Genomic DNA, 21,751 nt, shown 5'->3' on the forward strand with positions numbered 1-21,751 from the left:
GATTTCAGGCCAGATGCTCTTTTGCATATATTCAGGCGTACCCCTTCCTCCAGTGGCTTGGTAGTTTAAAAAAAAAAAACACTTTTCCCCCATTGATCAAAGATGAGCGATGCTTTGATACAAAATCTCATCACTAAACTGAACAAATATCAACTGCAAAGCACATTTCACTCTGATAGTTTCCTGATACTGGTGGCATTTCTTTTATAAAAGCCACTTGTTGGTAAGCAGCTTGGAGTGAATGCAAATGCAGAGATTAGCATAGTCATTTGGGCCCTGCACGTCCCACCAGCTCTAATCGATTAGCGGTGGCGCTTCTGTGAGCTTGGCTTCAAAACAGCATTACACCGCTATTGATGGAAAAAGCGCATTACCTCTCCTCATGAAAACATGGACCCTTGCACTCCCCGGTGCGAGGTTTTACAGGGCCAGTTTACAACACATCAGGAGTTTTCAGTTTAGATTTATTGTTTGGATGGAGCTCGTGTGTTAATCTAAGAGTTGTTATAACTTCAAAAGGTTTTAAAACTTGTCTCACATCTTCGCAATCTCGATCTTATTAAAAGTCAGCAATAAAGCTTAATTTGTTTGATGAGGGAAGGTGGTGGTAGTCTATTAAAAATATATCAGAGGAAGCTGCAAAATGAATGAGATTTAATTAACATTAATTGTTCTTTTAATCGGGTGATTAAAGAGATGATTTTGCTTTATGTAGCGCCACATCACAAAAGTATCAAACGATCTTCATTACGTTTGACTGATCTTGTGTTTCCCTGCCCCTTTTCACCTGTTTAATAAGAGGAGGGGAGATAGGAATCACTTGACTGCAGCCGCTGCAGAGCCAGTGTTTCACATAATGAATATCATTTGCCTTCAAAACATGTTAAAATATTGTTGTGCCAAGCGTTACAGTCCTTTCAACCCCACTCAGTACACCCTCCATCAATAAAATACCCCGAAAGTGGACATATCCAGAGGACCCCGGTCTGTTACTCCCTCCCCATCAACCAACGACACCCGCTGTGCATCCGTTGCCCATTAGGAAACGTGACAGAACATGGCCACAATAACTGATAACCCCAGAGATGCGCAGTAGTAACCCCTGCAGCACCAGATGGTTGCGATTCCACCACCAATACCTCAAAAGGTCCTCCTTGCTAAATGGACAAAGTCTTTGCTCCCCCACCTGCAGATTAGCGTCCATTCTTTCCCCATGACCGGGATGTCCGTTCTCCTGACGTGACACATGCTCAAAGATTCCGACCTGGACCTGAAGCTGCAGTAACTGGTATCGCACCATTCTTCCAACGAGGCTCCCCAACGAGCCACAGGTGACCTCACGGCCGAGAATTCCCACCAGTCCGAGTATCCCCACCGGGCCCTCCGCATAGCTCCCCCATCTGCTCTACCACGCCACCTACTGCCTCGACTAGTTTCTGCACCTGGGTTTCACTCTTGCTGACCTTCACCCATCTTGGATTCAGAGGCATCTGATTGGGTCCCTTGGACACCACTCGTGTTCCCTGGTATTCTGATCCTGCTGAGATGTTCGGCTTTACAAACTGTAATGGTGCAGTGCAGGACAGCTGAGTGGTGATGGTGGTGGGGAAGATGACACCGAAGTGGATGCCGTTCGGAGGGAGACTCCATTTATTAAATGAAAAAAAAAACTCAAGTAATACATTAAGAATAAATAATAAACCATAAGTCAACCTCTCTCAACCGCCAATCAACCCCTCTTTTCTGAAAACTTGGGCCAGTTTTTAATAGCTCTGGACCAAACCATTTATCAGACAGGCAATTATCAATTATCTTTACACAAACATTCAAACAGATCATAAATATCATATTGCACATTCATGCAATAATAAATTCAAATGCATTTTAAAACATTGAATTTACATCTCATCATAATTCATAAATCATTTTACACCGTTACTCAGCTCATTTGTTACATTTGGGTATATGTCAAGTGTGTCAAATGTGAGATTCTTTAATTTAGGAGCTGCTGTTAAATGTTTGGCAGCTGACCTTAGTGACCTAATATGAGCATAGGGACCAAGCGACACAGTGATATAAGGCGGGAATATTGTTATGGAATATGGAATATGTTCATGCTTTCACTTCCCCGTTAACAAAGTGTGCTGCAGCATTTTGTACCATTAGTGCCTGTTAATTACAGGCCTGGCTCACTACCACACTGTCACGACTACGGACTTACGGGGGAAGGAAGCGCAGAGGTTTGACATGTTGAGAAGGGGTTTTTAATACTACACAAACAATAAACACAAATAAACAGCGGCGTGGTGGCCGAAAACAATTTAACTACAATAAAGAACGTAAACTTGCCCGCAGGCGTGTGGCGATTGCCAGAACTCCAAATACACGTGAAACATACACAGGTCAAGTTCGTGCAGAGAGTCCACGAAAATGCCGGAGACCTGGAAGGGGCGGAAATATCCGGCATTTATGCGCAGTCAGGATTGGCCACCGGTGTTGAGCACAGCTGCCATCAATCCTGACACACACAAAGCATGTTGCAAGTAGTCTAAATGAGTTCTAATTCAAGCATATATCACCTTTTCTAAATCAATGATTTAAAAAAGGCTTAACATTTGAAGCCTAATCTGAAGATTGCTTGACCTTACAACAGAGCTAATCTGTTTTCCAACCTAAGTTCCCCATCGATTTTTAACTGGGTTTTCACCATGATTGCAGTGCAGATGAGTAATGCAGTTAAAAGCATCAGAAGAAATAGTCTGAGGATCTAGGCACAGAGCATGAAAAATGTAAATTTTGTGCAGTTTGTAGAAATCACCAAGGATGTGACTTGGTTGAAAAGGTCACGCATCAGCATCAACACAGTCAGATTGGTTGAAGTTAGAGTTGGAGGCGGAGAGAAGTGGCCTTTAGAGCTCATGTAGGTAAGGTGGTGTGTGTGAAGCAAATAGAAATGGACAGAGACTACAGAAGGAGAACATGATTTCTGAGTGTGTGTGTGTGTGTGTGTGTGCACGCGCACTCATGTCTACGAGTGTATCAGTGTCTCTGGCCTGTCTCTGGCTGATATCTACCAGTTAACCATTAAGAGTCATAATTAAGTCAGAGTGCTAATCACAGCAGCCTTAATAACACAACTGCGAGTCACACTGAACATTTTTTTTCTCTAATTGTTTCTGTCTCTCGTGTCTCATCTCCCTCATGTAGAAAATTAGCAAAGCAAGCAGTTCTTGAAAACGGGCATGACAACCTAATAGAGATGGATGTGTTCCCTCCCGCGTGCCACGATGGGGGCTATGGGGACGGGTACGTTTCCTCTACTGACCATTCTGACTTCTGCTGATGCCAATGCCAACACTGAGTCGGCCAAAACCTCTACTGAGGGCTACTGAAGATTAGAATAGCACGAGAAAAGCATGAGGGTGTCCTCAACACAGATCTGTTAAGAGTAGTGCACGACTCGGCTGAGGCCTAAAAAAAACACAGCGGTAGCAGAACGCTAAGAACTGCTGAAAGTTAAACTATTTTTTTTACATTTGCACATAATAGAGTTGCCATTGATTTCTGGTCTCGGGAAATTTGAACTTGTTTATGAAGCACAATGCTTCAGAGCTTTGTATTTATCAATTGACCACTTTACCTAAATAGGTTTAAGAAATGACCCCCCCCCCCCCCCTTAATATTAAAAATATGTATTTTTTGGTCAACAAAATACAGCTATAAAAATGTCCTGGTACCCTCTCTCTCTCCCCCTTTGTCCGTTCCTCCCTCGCTCGCTCCCCCTTCTCTTGTCTGTGGGGGTTTGGAGGCAGCGATGCGCTCAAGCTAATTGGATTTAACGCTCAGTGTTATTGGATATCGCAGCCAGAATCATCTGTTTGTCCCATTGTTCAATGTCTCCATGGTTCATCCTATCGATGTTAAACTTTAGAGAGAAAATATGCAGAATATGGAGAAATGCTTACCATCGGTTTGTTTGCTTGTCATATTGAAATGGGGTGCAGAGGCCAAGCTAAGCTTTTTGGTAAACATGCAGAGTGGTTTCAACTACAGGCACACACACACACACACACACATTAAACTGTAAATTTCTCAAGGTACATTTCTTTTTAACTGCTTTAGATTTTTTTTTTTTTTTTCCCTTATTCCCAGAAGTGCAGATCCCACATACATTACAAGAGCCCCGCCCCCCTCCATAATCACAGATGCCAGTTCAGAGGTCCTCACCTCTTTCTCCAGTTGCGCTGGGAATGCTAATGGGAGAGCCACACACTAATGAATTTGATTAAAGTAGCCGGTGCTGTTAATTAGCCAGTGTTAGGCAGTCATAGCTTTAACTGTGAGGTGACCAAAGCAAGAGACACAGGACAAAATAATGCATGAAAACAAGCAGAATGATAAAAAGGGAGACGCAGAGGAGGAAGGGAGCAGTGGACTTGGTCTTATTTCATTCTGTGTGCGAAATGTTCTGTCTGTGTTTAGCTATCGTAAAAAATATGTTTTTGCTTGTTTTTGCTTTTTATTTCAGCTGTAACGATTGTATGAAAGTTGTATAAATTTTAAATCTGTTGGTTTTAGACTTTGTTTTTTCATCTTACTTTGCATGTTGCTAATTTTTTCTATGTGTGTGTCCTTTTGCAGGCACTTCCTCTTTAAGACAGGCACCGGCACCACCCCACTTTTCAGCACGGCCACACCCGGCTACACCATGGCGACAGGGGCGGTGTACTCACCGCCCACCCGCCCGTTACCTAGAAACACGCTGTCTCGGAGCGCCTTCAAGTTCAAGAAGTCCTCGAAGTACTGTTCATGGAGGTGCACCGCCCTGAGCGCAGTGGCCATTTCGGTTCTGCTCTCCGTCCTGCTCTGCTACTGCATCGGTAGGTTGTCATGCCAACCTTGTCAGTTCAGCTAAGCTGGAAACCTCTGTGCACCACACACTTAGCACACTGACGTGCAATTCCTGGTGGCATTTCATTTCAGACTCTGAGAATAATCTGCATACTGTAAACAACTTTCATTCATTAATTGCAACCTCTGCCCCCCAATATCAAAAGCTCAAAGCTTGAAGCCAAACTACTGTCTAGGGATACTACTAGGGATACAGTGAATATTTACAGATACATGGAGCATAGGACACTACCACCCTGTTGTACTTGTGAACAGATTTTAACGGAGTAACGCGAGTCCGATGTCATGTTCAGGTTCTGTTCCTATGTTATGGTGCAGCCACGTATTGCTAACTTAACCCAGATGTCTTGAACCCTGCACTCTTAAGCGTGGGCATGACTGTGTGAGCAGGGATTTGTCAGCGGCTTCAATAGCTGCTGTTTACTCCAGGCCTCCATGTCTTCTGCAGTGTGTTTTGACTGCACGGTACAGATAATGAAGGGCCATCCATAGAGGGAGGTTTGTGTGTGTGTGTGTGTGTGTGTGTGTGTGTGTGTGTGTGCCCAGGCAGTACTTTGCAGTAGCAGCTAGTCTCCTTGGTCCGTTGTGTTGTGTCTTAGTGTTGAGATAGAGTGTGGAGTTAACAAAAAATTGCACACATGAGACATTCTGATGGTAGTCTCACAACTGATGAAAATCTCTCCTGTAGGTGTAATTCCCCACACATTCCCTCACACAGCCAACACCAGAAAGCAGACAGCGGATTTTAATCAATCAGCACACACCCAGACGATGCTTTGAAATTACATAATAAGGATTCGGCCCTCCTTTATTTTGGACTTCTTTACTTCTCTCATGTTAAGGATGGAAGTGAGTGGAGCCTGCAGGAAATGAAGGCTGTCTAACCTTTCTCATCCCCTCATTCACCATCTCTGATGATCTTGCCATGCCCCCAAGTCTGTCGGCGGCTCATTCAGAGGCACTCATTTAAACATGAGCTTGAGCGAATATGTGCTGCATGCTAATGGCATCGTCATTCTAGCTCATTAAACCGAACAAGAAGCCCATTAAGCGTGTTCGCTGTAAAAATACCCAAAGGGTTGTCACTCAAGCCTGGACGCTGGACTGGGCGCGGTGTGAAACGGTTTGCAGTGCACTGTGGAGGCCTAGACAGGCGGCGAAGTGGCGTGCGGAAGCCCGATAGAACTTGCGATGGACGCAGAGTCCGGAGCCATGTGAAAGTTAATTACACCACTGCGAGCTGGAAGCCTATTTGTTACCTGTCTGCAGAGCACTTACTGGCACTCGGCAAAAACACCAGCCTGCGTCTCTCCATGTCAATACCACCGCTAATGGCCTCTGCCAACACCAGTCCCCCTCTGTCAATGCTGCTGGAGACAGAGGAGAGACAGAGGCCAGTCTTCCCTGCCCACCCCATAACGATTCCTGGTAATGGGGTATGAGTCTGGGATGACTTTGAATTTTGTCAAACTTTACAAAGAATGAACTTTAAGGTGAAGACACATTGATCAATGCAAAGGTGCCTACTGTCATGTCTTACTCACCTTAAAAGACAAAGGTGCATAATTAAAAGACAAAAATGCCAACAATATGCACATGGTTTATTTTTTAAGTCCAGAACTTGTCTTTGTCTCTTGAGCCAAAAGCGTCCCCCACACAGTCTTTTACACAGTCCAACCAATTCAAATATAATAGATATAATAGAGAACCTAGTGTGTTTTGGGAATTAGGTTAGGCAAGACATATTACAATCTATTGTAGATGATTACAAATAGTTAATAACTCTCTGCTAGTACTAGCACAAGTACTGTGTTGCACAAAAACAACAACTTCATGGTATGGTGTAGCAAGGGTGGAGGACACAGATCTCACAGATCTGAAATCATTATTTTGCTGAGTTGGAATACTTTGAAGAGTTCATATTAGGTGTAGGAACTTGCAGTTAACTTAGTATCTAACAAACTAACCAATCCATATTTCCCTGTGTTCTGCATTAAGCTTCTGAAATACACCGTCTAATCTGTAACACTCTCAGAGCATCCAGTGCTAGTGTTTGAATTTAGTATTGCTGGCGCCATTTCCAATGTTTTCTACCTGGGGCGAACATACCATGTTCTAAGGTGGATGGCAGAATTGGGTCCGAGTCGAACTCATGACCTGCCCAGATTGCAGTTGGTTGCAGTTGGTTAGTTTAGACCAACCAATGTAGCTCTCGAGGGTCACCAACCAGTCACCAGCACACAGGGAAGCATAACTTCTATCTCTTAAATTTGAATAACGCTATATGGAGCACAGCGCTCTAGTGGAGATCTTAACAGTAGGCTGCTCAAAAGAGTAGAAGCATTTGGACTTGCCAAATAACTGGAGTTGTAGCGTGAGGGGGCATATGCATTTGATGTGGGTTTATAGATGGCAGATTATTTAGATCGTTAGACGGCATGAACATACGCACAGCAGGGCATTTAAAAGGCTAAAGTAAATTATGGAAATATATGGAGGGCTAATCACAACGCCGCTCTATAGGGGACACACATTTCCATGCAAATACTGATTCCCCCCTGCTTTCATACGAGGCGCACTGTCAGCCGTCAGCTTCGGCTTTTTCATTACCCGGCCTCGTTATTTTAGACTCTTAATGGGCCAAATCTGGGAGTCGAAAAGTCGCCCTCATCCCAAATCGGCAAAATAATGAATCTACGACCATTAATGAAGAATTCATGAGCCGGTGGCTTTCATGCAACTGTTTTTGGTAGGGAGAGCACATCTGCCATTTATTCATTAATATATTTATTTCGCACTAATGATCGCTAACGCTCCCGCAAATAGTCTTTTACAAAGTTAAGGCAGAAGTTTGCAGATTTAGGATTTTTAAGAGCTTGTGTTTATGCTTGTGGTTTATGTGTGTGTTTGCTGATAGCTTTTCAATATATATATATAGTATCTGTCATTCTGTATGTGAGTATGTGTGTGAGTGTTTATTTCTCACTATTTGACTTCTGCCTGACCTCGTCTTCAGTTTGAATAGTGCAAGTTGCACCTCCACTTTGTTTGGTTCTGCATTCTTTTCCTCTTTGCATCCCAGCCTGTATGTTCTCATTCTTGCTTTTCACTCCTCTTATTACCTGAGCGGCATGTCATCATACGCTCGCTCTCTCTTTTTAATATTACAGTCCATTACCAGTGGTTGTGCATGTACGATGGGGAATGTTTCTCTGCTGAGAGAAAGACCAGGCTGTCTTTGATGGATTTGCTGGGAACGTCTCCATAAACAACACAGTCTTCGTGCATCATTGCAGAAGGACTGTTTTTCCTCTGTCTTCTTTGGCTTCCTTTTCTCTCTCGTTCTCTCATTTTGACGTTGACGTTTTTTTTTTCTGCTTCTCCCCAAAGAGCCCATCTGCTGTATGTGTGTGTGTGTGTGTGTGTGTGTGTCAAACTTAGATATCTCCTTTCCTTTATAAACCCCTCCTCCCCCATCTTATATATCTCCCAGCTATGAACACACAAAAGAAACCCACTCCCCCTCGTCCTTGTTCTACAGGAGAACCATAGCAACACAAGGACCCAAGCGGAGATTTCTCATGAAGGCAGGGATCGATCGCGCTCTGTGAGTTTAGCCGCTGCGGTAATGGCTGCTCAGTTCCCCTGCTAGCGCCGAGGCTGTGGAGGGTCTACCTCGCCTCATCCAAACCCCTAAACACCCCCACCGACACAGCCCTGCTCCTGGTTTAAGACATCAATACATAGACCAACAGCACAACTGGGCGAGGTGAACGGCGCTCACCTGCCAGCGTTGCAGCCGCCGGCCCTGATTCCCAGTAGGGCCACAGCACAGCGGTACAAATTCAACAAAGTGATTTATTCCCAGCGGACACTTGCACATTCCACACCGATGTTCCAGATGATCAATACATTTGGCTGTGGCAGTCCAATAGGGTTTTGTGAGTTGAGCGTAGCAGGCTCAAGTGTTTAATGCCAGAGCTGCATGTTCCTTGCTAAAAAAAGAGGGGAAAAAACCTGACCTGAGATCAGTATGACAGCACAGTGCATCCCATGTCTTTGTAGTCATTCTGTAATTCTGTAGCCTGCAGTGATATGAATCTATGCACCAGTTGGTGATCTCCCAACTCGTATGGAACCATGCCATGGGTTTTTAGCACTGGCCTGCAGTTGGTGCTCTTTAAGGGGGAAAGCAGCTTGATCTCCATGCCAGCAGGATGGATCTCCATGGGCTCGAACCCTAAGGGTGGGCAGGTCACGGCGGGATTGAGTGCACAACATCCAGTAGCCGGACAGGTGCGCTTCTTCCCTTCTGTGTAGAATTTTGGAAAGTTCTTATACCCTCCCCGGGTCATGAATTCTTCACACCTAACAGGAGCTCAGGCAGAGAAAAACTGAGAGAGGAAGACTGAAGGCAACAAGGAAAAAATTCACATTGGTTTCTTTGTGTGTGTGTGTCAGGATATAGACTGGAGGAAAAGATATCACCCTTTCAATTTATTCCATTTTCTTATAGATTTTATTATTATTATTACACTCTTACTTTGCACTTTTCTGCTGTGAAAACTGTCAGAACATTTCATGCCGTAACGGCATCTTTCCACAATTTGGGATAAAGAGTGTTTTCTTTCTGTTTCATCCCTTAGTCTCTTTTTAGTGAACAGGAAAATCATTAGCGTTTCATCTGAACATTACAGGTAGTCTGCTGTGGCCTTGGATTGCAGGAGGAGGCCGACAGATTTTCTGGATTGTTTATCGTGTGAATTCAGGAAGGTTGTGAAGAGATGGAGTGTTCTTACATCTACACCACACACAAACACACAAACCTACACACATTCACAGTGCAAGCATCAGTAGCATTTTTTATTATTTCTATAGACAGACAGCAGCTTGCCTGTATACTGCTCCCTTCGTGCTTGCATGAAACCAGACTGTAAAGTTCATGGTCTACATTTAATATGCCTTCAGGGCTTGTTTTCCTTGAGCCAAATATACAGACACAGACGTGTGTGTATTCCATGGATAAACTAAGTGGCCTTCAGTCTTAAATTTGTTAATTGCAAAACCCTCCGTCCATGTTTGACATTTACTGTTTTCTTTTCTGCACTTGGTCCTGCTCTCCTTCTCTTCTTTATATTTTATTCATTCCTCTAAAGCAGGAGAAAGGTTTTCCACATTGCACTGGGAACAATATCCCAATCAGCAGTTCCAGAATGTGAAGCCTTTTTGAATAATTTATAATTTAATTGGAAATGTTATAACATTACTAGTTTCAGGTACATTACAGGCCAAAAATTTGGACACACCTTCTCATTCAATGTGTTTTCTTTATTTTCATGACCATTTACATTGGTAGATTCTCACTGAAGGCATCAAAACTATGAATGAACACGTGGAGTTATGTACTTAACAAAAAGTGGAGACCTGGCCTCCACAGTCACCGGACCTGAAGCCAATCGAGATGGTTTGGGGTGAGCTGGACCGCAGAGTGAAGGCAAAGGGGCCAACAAGTGCTAAACACCTCTGGGAACTCCTTCAAGACTGTTGGAAAACCATTTCAGGTGACGACCTCTTGAAGCTCATCGAGAGAATGCCAAGAGTGTGCAAAGCAGTAATCAGAGTAAAGGGCGGCTATTTAGAAGGAACTAGAATATAAAACATGTTTTTGGTTATTTCACCTTTTTTTGTTAAGTACATAACTCCACATTCATTCATAGTTTTGATGCCTTCAGTGAGAATCTACCAACGTAAATAGTCATGAAAATAAAGAAAACACATTGAATGAGAAGGTGTGTCCAAACTTTTGCCCTGTACTGTAGATTGAGTTATACTGTAATGTTTACTTTAGTAAATCAAATAACATTTCCATAGAGCTTTTTTGTTGTAAGCACAATACTTTCGTTAACTTTGATGCTTAAATGTTTTTTTTTTTTTATCAGTCTAAAGTTGTCATTTTTAGTGCTAAGTAGGTTTGCAACAGGAGAAGGCGGTATGGGACATGGGACCAAAAACATAAAAGAAAAAACATGAGCAGAAATTGTTATTCCATCTGTTTTAAATGCAGTGCACACCTTTCTGTATTCCCTTCTACCCTCTCTCTCACTCTCTCTCTTTACTCTCTAGTAAACTATTTACTTTACCCATGATGCAGGTTTGGGAGAGGCTCTTTCTAACATACTGACGACAAAAACCTTTGTTCCTCTCTACCTGTTTTGCTATTCACAGCGACACTCCCTCCTTTTCCTTCTCTTTCGCCTTTTTTTTTTTTTGGCCTTGTCTCTTTTTGATTATTTGTTTCTTGTTTTGCCACCTGAATCGAAAGAGAAGATAACATTCAATTTTTTACCTGGTCTTGGAGATGGCTGCTCTTCATCTTTGCTCTATTTGTTTATGTGTCGGCCGAGCCTGTATGGATTCATTTGTTATTCTGCCGGTGCTCAGTTCTGCGGCTGTTTTGTGCTCCTGCAGGTTGTTGTGGAATTGATTGTTGTGTTGTACAGAGCCGAGATTCTTTGATCCAAAGCTCCACAAACTTCTCTCTCACACTCATTCCTCTTAGTATCTGTATCTCTCCATCCATCCTTCCATCTCTCCTGTTTGAAGGTTGTCAGTAGGGTAATGGATTGCCATCTGTACAGTATATTAAGTGCTCTGAAGGGTTCTGTAAGAAGAGGTTTAGGGGTTTGCTGGACCCTCTTGTCTCTGCAGGGAGTCCTGCCTCCAACTGGCAGCCATGTCGATGCTGTCTTTTCCCATAACCCCCTGCTAGAGACCAGGGTCATGGGTTATGAGTGATGGGCACTGTGGACTGGACCTGCTCAGCAGGACCCTAATTTAATGAGTGTTTGTGTATGTATGAGCGTGTGTGTGTGTAGCTGTTGGACCACCAAGGTATTTAAGGAATCCCTTGTCAGAGCTCTAATTGGGTTATGCTACTCACAGTTTACCCTGCATATTCCCTTTCCCTTCTCTGTCTCAGTCCCTTATTACACCCCATTACATTACACAGTTTAATGAAATGTGTGACTTACCTCCGACAGAGACACACAGAAGTAGAGCTGTAAAATTTGGCCCGAGCCTGGGTCTGTTTCAACCTCAAATTTGATCATTTTAGTCGGGCTCGGGTTGGACCGGTCAGAAAACACGAACTTTCATGCTGGTTTGACATTGTGAGGCAGTAGATCTGGAAGGAAGGATGCACATGGCAAGGAAATGAGGCCGCATACGCACATCGTCATGACATGGGAGACAACAAGTAACAACAACCCAACAGTGAACAGACACAAACAGGGCAGCTTTATACAATCAGACACATGTGAAAACAATCAGGAAACATAATAACACAGGACAAACATAAAATTCCGGTCCGAATCCCGGACCCGGAGTTGCCCCTGCCGGATCATGACAAGTACCTTTTTCCTTTTCGTATGATTCACTGCTTGTAAATTTGATTGGTAAAAGGGTTTCAAATGTTGCAATTTTTTTTATTAAATGTTAATCTTTTATGTTAATGTTAATAATTTGCGTAGCACTGGGTGGCTGGCAGGACTTAATTACCTTTATTAGGACGTGTATCTGCATGAGTGCTGTACGCACTGTTGTTATTGCTGTCTCTGTCAGGAGCATTGACAACACCATCCTAGCTTGAGACGGTCCCTACACAAAGATGGAGAATCACAGTGAAGGAGTTTTATGGCCTTTTCAAATGGAGCCATTTATTTATATAGAACCTCCTAGCCGCTCTTCCTCTGGTTATCTGGCCTGTAGACACAGGCTTTGTGCAGAATGTGTGGTGTCAGGTTAAATAAGCCCTGTAGGTGAACACATGAAGAGACATCTACACTGTGTATCATCCCACTCCAGCTGTGTTAACATCTCATCTTTCAGCTGTTCTAAAAGCATGGTTGTTATTTTGACTGGTGTCAGCTCCTACCAGCGGCCTGCCTGCGGCCCATGGGGACCCACAGGCTGACAGTGGGGCTTGTTAAAGATGGAGCCCTTCAACAGCCCTCCACCTACCTGCAAACTGAATCAATACGAGAAATTGTAACGTTTCAAGGTTCTCTGTCTTCATGGGGCGTTCTGTGTGTGTTTCCTTCTGTCTCAGTGTCTATAACACTATGATAAATGTTTCCTGTTCTCTTTCTCTGTTCCAGCCATGCATTTATTTGGCCTGAACTGGCAATTGCAGGAGGCGGAGGGCTACGCCTTTGAAAACGGCCAGGTGAAGCCGGTGACCACACCCACCAACACCATCACTGCACTGTCTGCTGATGGAGGTGAGGAAAGTACACATAATCCCATCACCTACATTAGTGTCATATTACATCCATAGTCACAGGCAAATAAATTCACACACACACACACACACACACACACACTCATAGACAACTGGGAGATCCTCCATTGACATGGGAGCAGCCAACCCCCCCACCCCCGGGTGTGCATACAGCCCATGCTCCCTGCTGTTCTAATACCAGTCTTAAGGAATCAATGCACACATCTTTGATGCCTTCAGCCTCCACATGAGCTCCTCACAAGCCAGCTTTGTCTTTTTGTGTGCTGGGAAGCCAGGCTGAATATTTCCTCAGTTATAAAACACCGGAATCATTACCAGGGCTGTCCAAGGGCCCAAGCCTAACCAAACACCTTGCCGCTACACTCTTTCAGATGGAGGGTTTAGATAATGTGCCTCTCCACCTCACCCACTCTGTCTTTCTGAAGAAGGGTTCCTGGTCCATTATCTGATGGTCCAGTCGGCAGTGAAATGGGGTGTGATTAAAGGGTGCTGGGCCACATACATGCTCAGGCACACACAAGAAAACACACATATTGTGTTCCACGCGCTCATGTTTTCACATGTTTCTGATGGGTATTATTTTCACACACCAGCACACCTCCCTGTCTCCTCTCACCCACACACTGTCTCTGGAGGGTGTGCTTGTGCAGTGTTTCACAAAGCCAGTGACTGCCGCAATCCTTTGTCTGGGATATATTGTGTGTTGTGTGTGTGTGTGTGTGTGTGTGTGTGCGTGCGCATATGTTCATTGCAAGCAGTTGCATTGGAATGTTCATTTCTTTGCTTTTTTTTTAAATTATGATGTAGTCTTTGAAATGGAGTATTAAGAGTGTGCGTGTGTGTGAGAGAGAGAGAGCAAGAGAGAGAGTGTGTACACTAATAGGTCTGGACAGTGAAAGATTCTGTTTTGCTTTAGGCACCGGTCAGTCTAAAATTTTATCACAAAGTCTTCATAAAATATCTATATTTTGTTTCACCTCTATTGCATGACCGAAGTTTCTGTATATTTGTGTGTTTCGAGGTGTTTGCGTAGGTTGTTTGTGTGTAGGTTGTATTTGTTTGATGGTGGTGTTGTCTTTACTGCCAAGCATTTTAGTGTGACATGAATATGATATGAAATCAGTGTGCAGGACTGAGTGGGTAGGTATGTGTGTTTTATGTGTAAGTGTGCGATTATTAGATGTGTGCGTGTGTGTGTGTAGTAGCAGGAAGTCTTTGTGCTCTGTGTGACATAATCAGGTTGATGTTTGTTTGAACAGAATTTATTTGGCAGTGAGACAGTTGTGTCTCACCAGCTCACTGTCTCGCCTGTAGAGGGGAATGAAAGAACCAAGATTTTTGTTTGTAGATGTGTGTGTGTGTCTGTGTGTTAATGTACTTGTGAAACGGTGAAGAGGCATTAATGACTGTTGATAGAATTATGGGAGCATTAGTATATAAAATAATTCATAACGGTGAATGTAATCTTGTTTACAGGTTAATTGGGTGGGAATTACAGGCAAACAAGGCGTGGTCCAATTCCCCACTCATATTATATTAACAGATTTTTGTTGGTTTGGTACATTTATTCATCAATTTTACTCATAAATGAAAAAGCACAGATTACTAACACACACACACTCAAACACACACACACAAATGTCCTGCATCAGAAATCCACCTCGTTTGCATTCCATTTAAAAAGTGTTTGACCTGAACTCACATAATTTGAACTAATGGGTGTCCTTTGTCTCTTGTGAATGATGACATATCTGCCCCGAAATAAGAAATTAATTTTATGAATTTGGTCAGAACTAGAAAAATAAAGTAAATAGAACCAAAAAAGTGTGGGAATTTTGCTATGGCGGCCCTTTTGAATCCAAATGCAGAGATTTAACATAATGTCCTTTATTAAACCACAGCTGTCACTTTTTGAGGCCAAAAAGAGCTTGAAAACCGTTATCCGCAGATGTCTTTTCTTTCCCGTTAACTCCCATAATACGAGTGTTTCGAGTGCAGACGCTCAAATTAGAATTGTTTTCTGTGCAAATCGATTGTATGCAGAGCGTGGAGTTCTGACATGGGGAGATATTACTGTCCATTACAGTCTCACAGACCAATCAACATGGAATATCATAAATAACCACAGCTTTATGGAGCGCCACTGACATCTTAGGTGCCTTTTTTCCTCCAACAGGCCATATAGACCCAGCAGAAATAACATCTGATGTTTCTACACCGAGCTCAGAGTGAAAGGACCTTACGGCTTTTAGACGAAGTAATTAATAGATCCCTTCACTTTATATCTTTTGTCTCTATCTTTGCCTAATACTTCACTGGCATATCTTTTAAAATAAATAAGAGCATTTTCTCTCATGGATCCACCTAGCCATTGTAATTAAGAGCCCTGAATGAATGTACAGTCACCACACACTGCCTAATGCACCCAGACCTTTGATCCATGATAGATTAAAAACATGCTCAAGTGACTTAAACGAGACATGGAATATGTTTTCAGCAGGTATAACACTCTCCTACACATTAGTACAGTCTCATAACCTTCATGCTGAAGGCTCTCAAAAAAACACTCCGCTTTCAAGATTGAAGATGAGTGTAAAAAGTGAAAAAGACAAAATGTATGAAAGGAAAAAAATGACAGTAAAGTGCAGTTGAGTGCATTTAACACAGGGCTTGTCCCCAGAAAACATCCGTCATCCCCTGTGTAAGTAAAACAAAGCCATTTAGATATTTGAAAATTCTGGACCTTATGGATTTAAATCCCTCTGTGTTTAAATCCATGTGTTTTTTTTTATATATATATATATATATATATATTTTTTTTTTTTTGCTAAATAATTTATTTTCATTTGTTATGTGTTCAGCTGATATCAGATATCATAGGAACAGAGATGAAGTGAGTGTTCAGAGTGAAGTGAGGAATGTGAGAATATTAGAGTAAAAGAAATGAACTGGATAGTATAGGGCAGACATGAGAATGCATCTCTCACTTTGATACGTTCCATTTTCATTAGCGTGAGCTCCACCCCAGGCCATCGTTTGTCTGGTGAGTAAAGGCCAAACGGAGCACACAGCCCACCTCTCACCACTGACAGAAAGAGATCCCACCGGCTTCCCTTACAAAAGACATCTGTTCGATACAAACCATGCATTGATTTTCTGAATATTTAAAGATATTGGCCATCCTCTTTTCTTTTTACACCCCCACCCCCCCAATGCCTGATGTATATAAAAAGGTCCAGTTTTTATAGGACCACCTGATACACACTCTTACTTTCATAAAGGACTGCTTCAGATGCCAAATTGACCAGCAGACTCTCTACTTAGCTCCACACTTCATTTTTAATGAAGATGAGGATGTGCTGTGAAATAATGGGGAGATGTTAGCTTATGTGCTGAATCTTGTTTGTGCCATGCATCCCATAAACACAGAGTGGCATTCTCTGTTTGTGGCAAATGTGTTGTTTGTGCCGCAGAACAGACAGTTGACACTGGCAGAGAGAAATATCACTGAAAACATACCTGTAGGCAGACAGAGAAATAGCGTGTAAATAACGCATTGCATTTTGTCCAAGCATTTGGCATTTTGCTCATCCCTGGGCATCATCAACACACACACACACACACACACATCTGACTATACCTCTCCTGCTTGCACCATCCTTCTGATACAACCATGGATTGTCTGTAGCGTCACAGATGGTCTCCGCCAGTGTCGTGGGTGGAGGTGGGTGTTGAAGACTACAGACTGGCCAGTCAGCACACCAAAGATCAGAATGTGGGGGGTGGAACACTTATAATTGCCCTCTGTTGCAACAGCCCTCATTCGCCCACATTCATGCCGCATTTTGGCTGGCCTGTGTACCCAGGACGCACTTCTGGAATAATTAATGTAATATTAATACCAGCTGGTCACCATTAGTAACCATGTGATCTCATTTCTTCTCTGTACTGACACTTTATCGGTAATAAAGGGCTTTTTCACACCGCCATTATGCTGCTGAGGGAAACATATGCATTTATATTTCACGCCACATGTTGTGCGTGTGCCATGTCTAGATGCTTCATTTTGAAGATCAACCATTAGATGGCATTAGAAGAAGCCAACAGGTAGAGGTTTTTTTTTAGATTTTCACCTCAGATTCCCTTGAAACAGGGCCGCTTTTTAAATTGCAGAATATTGAGGAAGGTGATGATTCGAAAAAAAGAGGTCACTTTTAACCTCTCATTTTGATACAGAGGCCTTGAAGTCATTGCCAGTTTTTAATGTTTTACTTATTTCAGGGGAGGGGGTGGCTGGGCTTTGGCTGACAGAGCAGGGCAGAGTGTCATTTCTTTAATACACATTAATAGCCACACTCTGGGAGATGCCTATCAGCCTAATGGAGACTATATTAGAATAACATGGTTTTTCGGCACACTTCGCTCAGATCTCCTGCCCCAGATTAAGCGGCAATAGCTGTGAAACATGCAGGAGTGTCCCCAGGCTGCACAGAATCATAGTTAGCCACCAAAGCCAGTGTTACCACTATAGAGCTTACCACACACTCACACATATTGCTTATCTTTGCAGACTGGAGACATACATAGCCTTTCTATCCCAAGGGAAGAAATTTAGCCCATCATTGAGAACACTCACTCTATCAGATGTGTATGAATTAGACCTCGTCCCCACGACTAACTCACAAATATTGCTCCTTCTCTGTGCCTCCCTTTTTAACTGGCATCTCTTATGACCTGCTCCCTCCGTCCTTCTCTCAGTCTTTATCTGTCTTTAATCTGTCTGTATGTGTCTTGTAGGCAAGATGGGGGTGTTGCTTCTCGAGAACAACACCATAGATACTGGCGAGGTAGACGTGGGCCGTCGGGCAGTGCAGGACGTCCCTCCTGGAATCTTCTGGCGCTCTCAGATCTTCATAGACCAGCCACAGTATCTGAAGTTCAACATCTCCGTCCAGCGGGACGCCCTGGTGGGCATTTATGGCAGGAAGGGCTTGCCTCCCTCCCACACGCAGGTATGTTGGCTCCATTCAGTGGGCAGAATTCCTTCTGTTTACTTGATGCTCATGTTAATAATCTCAGATGGTGATGGTTACTAAGGGACAGCATCAGGACTCGGCTGTCACCACACTGCCCACATGTCTGAGTCTGTCTTTGAGCGGGATCAAAATGTGTTTTTAAAGAGCCATAATAATCCACTGTGGAACCTTCATCAAACAGGGTCTTTGAACACTCCCTCTCTGACAAGCCTCAAGGGCAGATGCACTGAAGTCTATCAAGCCTGCTTCCAAATGAAAGGGCCAGGACTAATGGAGGCAATTGGCAACAGAGGTCCCCACAATGGGAGTCAATATGGCAGCCCACCGCCGATTTGTTCCTTTAATTGCAGCCGATGAATCAATAGGTTTTAAGGTGGCAGAGAGCACTGGATGAAGACATATTGACAAGAGATGAGAGAAAAAGCCGAGGAGGGAGGGGAGGTGTGGGGGAGTCAGCAGAGATTTCAGGGTCTCACTGATCATTATGTTTCCTCCATCAGGGTCAAATATCTCTGATCAGATTTCTTCATTGTTTTTCTTCGTTCGTGTCGATGTGCAAGAACTGGGAGCCATTGGAGAGTGATGAGCGTCTTTGGCCACCCCCATAAATTCCTGAAGGGCATGCTGAAAGCATCAGAGAGCGCCAAATGAACATCTGAAACTAGAAACACATGTTGTTAAGGCTGCATGACATTTAGCAGGGTTTCACTCTTCCTCTCTGCACCTAAAAATGACATTTTCAGCCTCGCCCTGTAGGCCTAGCATGTTCCTGAAATTCGCAACCTTTACTTAATTAGTTTCTGGTTACTGCCGACATCTCCATACTGTATCAAGCTGGCTGGAGGTACCAAAGATGCTGGACAGCGGAGACCAGGAAGCCCTTTTTCGCACAACCCTCAGTTCTGGTGTTGAAAACTCTGTTCCTTTGGTGCTCTCTCTGCAGATTTCAGCTTCGTGCTCCACTGAGACAATTTTTTATAAGCACTTCAAGCTTTAGACATTTCATCTGAGCATCACATCAAGATTTATTTTCGTTGACATGCCCATGCCAACAGATGTATTCTGCGCCATTAGTTCCTTATGACAGATTTTGGGGTGTTGCGTGGGCCCTTTTTTCTGTCTAATGAAATGAGATGGTTTTGTAGCCCTTTTACCCCACGACTATGAGAGCTGGGCTCTGGGTTCATATCACTACAAGTGATCCTTTACTCATATGTCTTAATCTTTAAATATAGCTAGTGGAATTCCGAAATGAATTATATAAATGGGTATAAACAACACACAGATAATAACATGTACAAAATATGTATTTCTTTCCTTTATATAATTAAACAAGGAACTCAAAAGAAATTACACAACACACATAAAATACACTTTCAAACAGTAAACCAATTAAATAACTTAAACTAAAGCCGGCAAGTGAAAAAAAAATATAACCCCCACGGTGCAGGCCTGTGTGCAGCAAAATGTCGAGGTGCTTCAGTCTTATCACTTACGGCTCCCAGCACAATATGCCGTGCTTCGGTATTGCAGTCACTGTAACTCCTGACCTCCAGGTAAATCGTGAGCTGCGGTGCTCCTCGGGATGACGGGATGACCCTGGAAACAATGCGGTGCTCCAACGTAGCCAGAGGAAGCCTGCGCGTTGCCGGTAGCGCAGACTGCTATCTGGGTGCGCCGACACGCGTGTGCTCGTCCTCTCCTCTCCCTGTGCTCTCGCCCGTTCACCCTGCCGGTGGACGGCGAATTCGTACGCCAGGCCCGTGTCCGAGCACGGAGCTAAGAGGCTAAGCTAATCGCCGGAGACTTCAGACACCAGCGAATATTACAACGCACCTCTCACTGAGATACTGTAAACCTTAGTGTCTAACTGATACAATCGTCCAGACTAACATACCGCTAATCTCCGGTTATTTATCAGTTCTTTTTCCCACAGTGTATTACTCTGTTCTTCCTTGCTTCTCTCCCGTTTTGCCGCGAACTCCCCTCCTTTTTTCCCGCGCGCTCCACTTCCTTCCGTCTTATCCCTCCCACCATCGCTGATAGGTCAGAACATCACAGATAATAAAAAGAAACAGAAATAACACTGAACAAATATTTAGCAATAATTATTAACATAAAATGAACATAATAACATATATACACATGTAACATTCCCAAACTTTTCTCTGGGTTACACCCTCCCCCTTCTAAAAGTTTGTATGTCCTCATACAATACTAAGGCATGGGTGTACTAAGCATTGCTATCTTCAACGTTGGCCAATTTTAATGACAATACCCCTGTGTACAATAGTCAGAGGCTGATCTCTAGATCTACCAGGCCCATCATAGGTGAGTCTAACTACAGGCTTCACAGCTCGTTTTGGCCTGCATTCTGATCTAGTGTTCTGCATATCACTATGAGAATCAGTGAGCAGTTCTGGTTCAGATTCCAATTCAGGATCCACGTTCTGTTCTAAAACTACACTAGTCTCCTCTTCAGTCCTTCGGCAATCTTCCATCTCACTCTCAGATGTAGTAGTCCCATCAACCTGACTGGTATCTTGATTTAAAGGAGAGTCATCTTCATCTTCCATATCTCCCAGTGTTTCAGTGGCATTCCTGATTCTAGGCACGTTCTTTTCACGAGTGGCATGACGAGTTACAAAATACTCTAAGTCAGAAGATGTGTCAGAAAAATCCTGATCTTCCTGAGGCTCGGTTCTCGTTTCTGTCCCGTTTCTAAGACTCTTTCTTCTGGTCCTTGGTCTGGAAAGTGAATTATCAACTATGCTGGTTGATGGTATTCTCACCAGCTGTCCAATGGGAAGCAGATGATCCCTGTGGATTGTCTTGATACCACGTGTTCCATCTTCTCGCTTGATCTTAAACACTGGTATATTAGGCATCTTTCCAACCACAACATACGGATCAGGACTCCACCTACTCTCTAGTTTGTGTTTACCTCTCAGTCCTAAGTTCCGAAGTAACACCCTGTCCCCGATCTCTATGGACTGGAAAGTAACTCGCTGATCATACAGTCTCTTGTTTCTTTGATGTCTTTTATTAGCTGCGTCAGAAGCTAGTTTGTATGCTTGCTTCAAGTCTTCCTTCAGCTTTGAGACATACTGCAAATGACAGGCATCCCTCACCCCGTCTGGAGATGTTCCGAAACACAGGTCAACAGGAAGTCTGGCCTCTCTGCCGAACATCAGGCAATAGGGTGAAAACCCTGTGGCATCGCTCTTGGTACTGTTGTAAGCATGAACTAAATAGCCCACATGCTGACTCCAAGTGCGTTTCTTCTCATGACCAAGGGTACCCAGCATGGAAAGTAATGTGCGATTAAACCGCTCTGGTTGAGGGTCTCCTTGTGGGTGGTATGGGGTCGTTCGTGACTTGCGAATACCCATTAAGGTCAACAGGTCCCTGATCAGCCTGCTCTCAAAATCTCTTCCTTGATCGGAATGAATCCTCGCCGGCAATCCATAATGCACAAAAAACTTCTCCATAAGGACCTTGGCTA

General features: G+C 43.5%; 1 protein-coding gene across 21 annotated transcripts in view; it reads left to right on the plus strand.

Moving 5' to 3' along the window:
• Positions 1-21,751, plus strand: part of tenm3 (teneurin transmembrane protein 3) — a 255,412-nt gene that overhangs the window by 169,909 nt on the left and 63,752 nt on the right. For 15 of the 21 annotated variants that reach the window (XM_028977050.1, XM_028977052.1, XM_028977053.1 and 12 more), the window contains 4 exons: positions 3,208-3,306; positions 4,642-4,880; positions 13,068-13,190; positions 18,008-18,222. In XM_028977050.1, coding sequence (XP_028832883.1) covers positions 3,208-3,306; positions 4,642-4,880; positions 13,068-13,190; positions 18,008-18,222 — 676 coding nt within the window. The remainder of the gene's footprint in view (positions 1-3,207; positions 3,307-4,641; positions 4,881-13,067; positions 13,191-18,007; positions 18,223-21,751) is intronic. The other 6 variants (XM_028977070.1, XM_028977058.1, XM_028977059.1 and 3 more) reach the window with 1 other exon arrangement.

The sequence above is a fragment of the Denticeps clupeoides genome, chromosome 4 (genome assembly GCF_900700375.1).
Source record: "Denticeps clupeoides chromosome 4, fDenClu1.1, whole genome shotgun sequence".
In the NCBI taxonomy this organism is placed as follows: domain Eukaryota; kingdom Metazoa; phylum Chordata; class Actinopteri; order Clupeiformes; family Denticipitidae; genus Denticeps; species Denticeps clupeoides.